At 36.7% G+C, this 2,600-nt stretch overlaps 1 protein-coding gene across 1 annotated transcript; it reads right to left on the reverse strand.

Annotated features, from left to right (window-relative positions):
• Positions 1-990: 990 nt before the first annotated feature.
• LOC141629679 (uncharacterized) lies at positions 991-2,385 on the reverse strand. The gene is made up of 4 exons (XM_074442649.1): positions 2,114-2,385; positions 1,731-1,963; positions 1,221-1,568; positions 991-1,157 (listed from the first exon to the last, which is right to left on the reverse strand). Exons 1-4 carry the CDS (start codon positions 2,383-2,385, stop codon positions 991-993), a joined length of 1,020 nt encoding a protein of 339 aa, XP_074298750.1.
• Positions 2,386-2,600: the final 215 nt, after the last annotated feature.

Genomic DNA, 2,600 nt, shown 5'->3' on the forward strand with positions numbered 1-2,600 from the left:
ATTGACGGACGATTTTGGAAGTAAAATTTACGTATCACATTGAAATTGATTAAAATGAGATACGGTCTGAGTAATCGAATTGTATCATTACTCAGATGAAATTATTGTTTAACGAAACAATTAAATTTGAATGAATTATTATAAATACAAATTGTGGTGATTTATAAATTGGTAAAATATTTTGGTACAAGTAATTATGAATTACTAAGTCGATTTTTGTATGTGACGTATTTTTAATAATACGTTGATTTTTAATATGTTAAAAATGCACAACAAATTTATGCAACATATGACATGTGACATATTGACAATTGACAAAAATAAAATGGATTCCATATTATCCATATGGACCGAAATTTAGAGGGGTTTAAGCAAATATTGTGTTTGTTTAAATTAGTGGTAAGCATCATGATTACTTGCTTTAGTAGCCATGCAACCCTAGTTTACCTTGTGAAGATAAACAAGTGCATGCATTGGCTCCCTTAATGCCCCCCTACCACCCGGTTTTTGAGAGAGGAAAAGCCATTTGGTTTTTCCTCTTATTTTATCTAATATACACAAAATGTTGTGTGTGATTAATTCATTCTTCATTATTCTAATTCTTTGAGTTTTAGAGAGATAAAAAGCTCCCATTCTTCCTCCTCCCAAAACCGAAAATATTAAGTGTTTTATAATATTTTTGGGTCATTTTCTACAAGATTAATATTGTACTAGTAACTATAATATTAATTTTAATTAAGAGTAAGCTTTGGGTATAAATCCTTGGGAGAGATCCTACACTTGGGTCTTAGTTCATCCAAAAGGGAAAGCTCAAGAACAAGAGAGAAAGGTGATCTCTCTTGTGCCCATTAAACCGAAAATCACAATGTAAGAACAATGTTTCTTCCTTATTTTGTTTTAATGTTTGCATGCATAAGATCAATCATTAATTTTATGACAAATTAAATTAAAACATATATGAATATGTAAGTATATAGATCTACTTTTCCTTCAAACACTACTCAACCAATTAGTATCTCGACGATCATACACATGAGTAAGTCTAGCCTTGATTCTATTTTTAACTATCTGCCTGATCTGATGTACTAGAATTTCAGGTCTAAGCAGACTACCTTCAACATGAACACGATTCCTATGCATCCATATGGAGTAAAATGCTGCCATAAAAGCACACATCAACACCTTCTGCTGGACACCAGACCTCACCTAATCCCAAATACCTGCGAACAATGTCCCAATTGATAACACTACTTGAAAATCATCAGCAAGCACTCTGAGAATACGCTGACTGTAAGGGCACTGCTGAAATAAATGCTCATGAGTCTCACCCCCAGTCCCACACAACAAACACTGATCATTCTGAGAAATCCCTAAGGCAAAAAGTTTAGCCTTTACTTGTAGAGCTTCTCTTGCAATCAACCATCCCACAAAACTATGTTTAGGAACATTCCAGTCACTCCAAACATATTTATCCCATTGAACTACCTGGAATTTATTTCTTAACAGCTCATATCCACTATTGACTTTGTAACCCTTAGAATCAAGCAACCATTGACCACCCTGATAACCTGCAACCAGTTTATTTCTCACCCTGCAGACTGATTTCCATCCCTAACTAATGTCACCAGTGGATGTATAATCAGACCAGGGCGTCCCTTTTAAGTAGACTTGATGAACCCATTTAACCCACAGCTTATCAGGGTTACAATAGATCCACCAAACAAGCTTACCCATGGCAGCAATATTCCATGAGTAGCTATCCCTAATACCCAGTCCACCCTCATTTTTGGGAGCACACACCTTGTCCCAGCTCACCAGAGGAACTCTCAACAAGTCACTTTTGCCATCCCAAATATAACTTCTACAAATTGCATTTAACCTACTAAGAACACCCTTTGGAATGATAAAGATATTGACCCAATAATTGTATAGTGTTGTTAACACCGAGTTAACAAGCACTAACCTGCCAGCATAGGAGAGTTTCTTTGAGCCAAAACTTCTGATCCTGCTTATAAGCTTCTCCACTAGAATCGCCTTCCGCTTTTTTTTTCATTCTCCCGGTACCGTGATAGGGACTCCCAAATAAGAGAAAGGAAGCCTACCCTCAGAGAACCCAGCCACCTGCAAGATGTCCTGCTTCACCCCAACATCTACTCCATTGAAGTAAGCACTGGTTTTGGAAGGACTCATGAGCAAGCCAGAGGCTTTAGAGAATGTAGCAAAGGCCCTCAGCAACACCTTTATAGAAGAAACATCCCCTTTACTAAATAATAACAAGTCATCTGCAAACATGAGATGAGATAACTTGAGAGGAGCACATAAGGGATGATACTTGAACTTCATTATGTCTGTAACATAAGTCAAAACCCTACTGAGATACTCCATTGCAATAGTAAAAAGGAGAGGAGACAAAGGTTCTCCTTGTCTCAACCCTTCTTTCCTTTGAAAAACCCAAAGATATCCCCATTAAGCACTAAAGAGTAGGTTGCTGTTTTCACACACTCCATCACCAGCCCAATAAACTGTCCAGGAAAGTTCAATGCTATCATCATCTCCTCCAAAAAACTCCAACTCACAAAATCATATGCTTTTTTTAGGTC

This window comes from Silene latifolia, chromosome Y (genome assembly GCF_048544455.1).
Source record: "Silene latifolia isolate original U9 population chromosome Y, ASM4854445v1, whole genome shotgun sequence".
NCBI lineage: Eukaryota > Viridiplantae > Streptophyta > Magnoliopsida > Caryophyllales > Caryophyllaceae > Silene > Silene latifolia.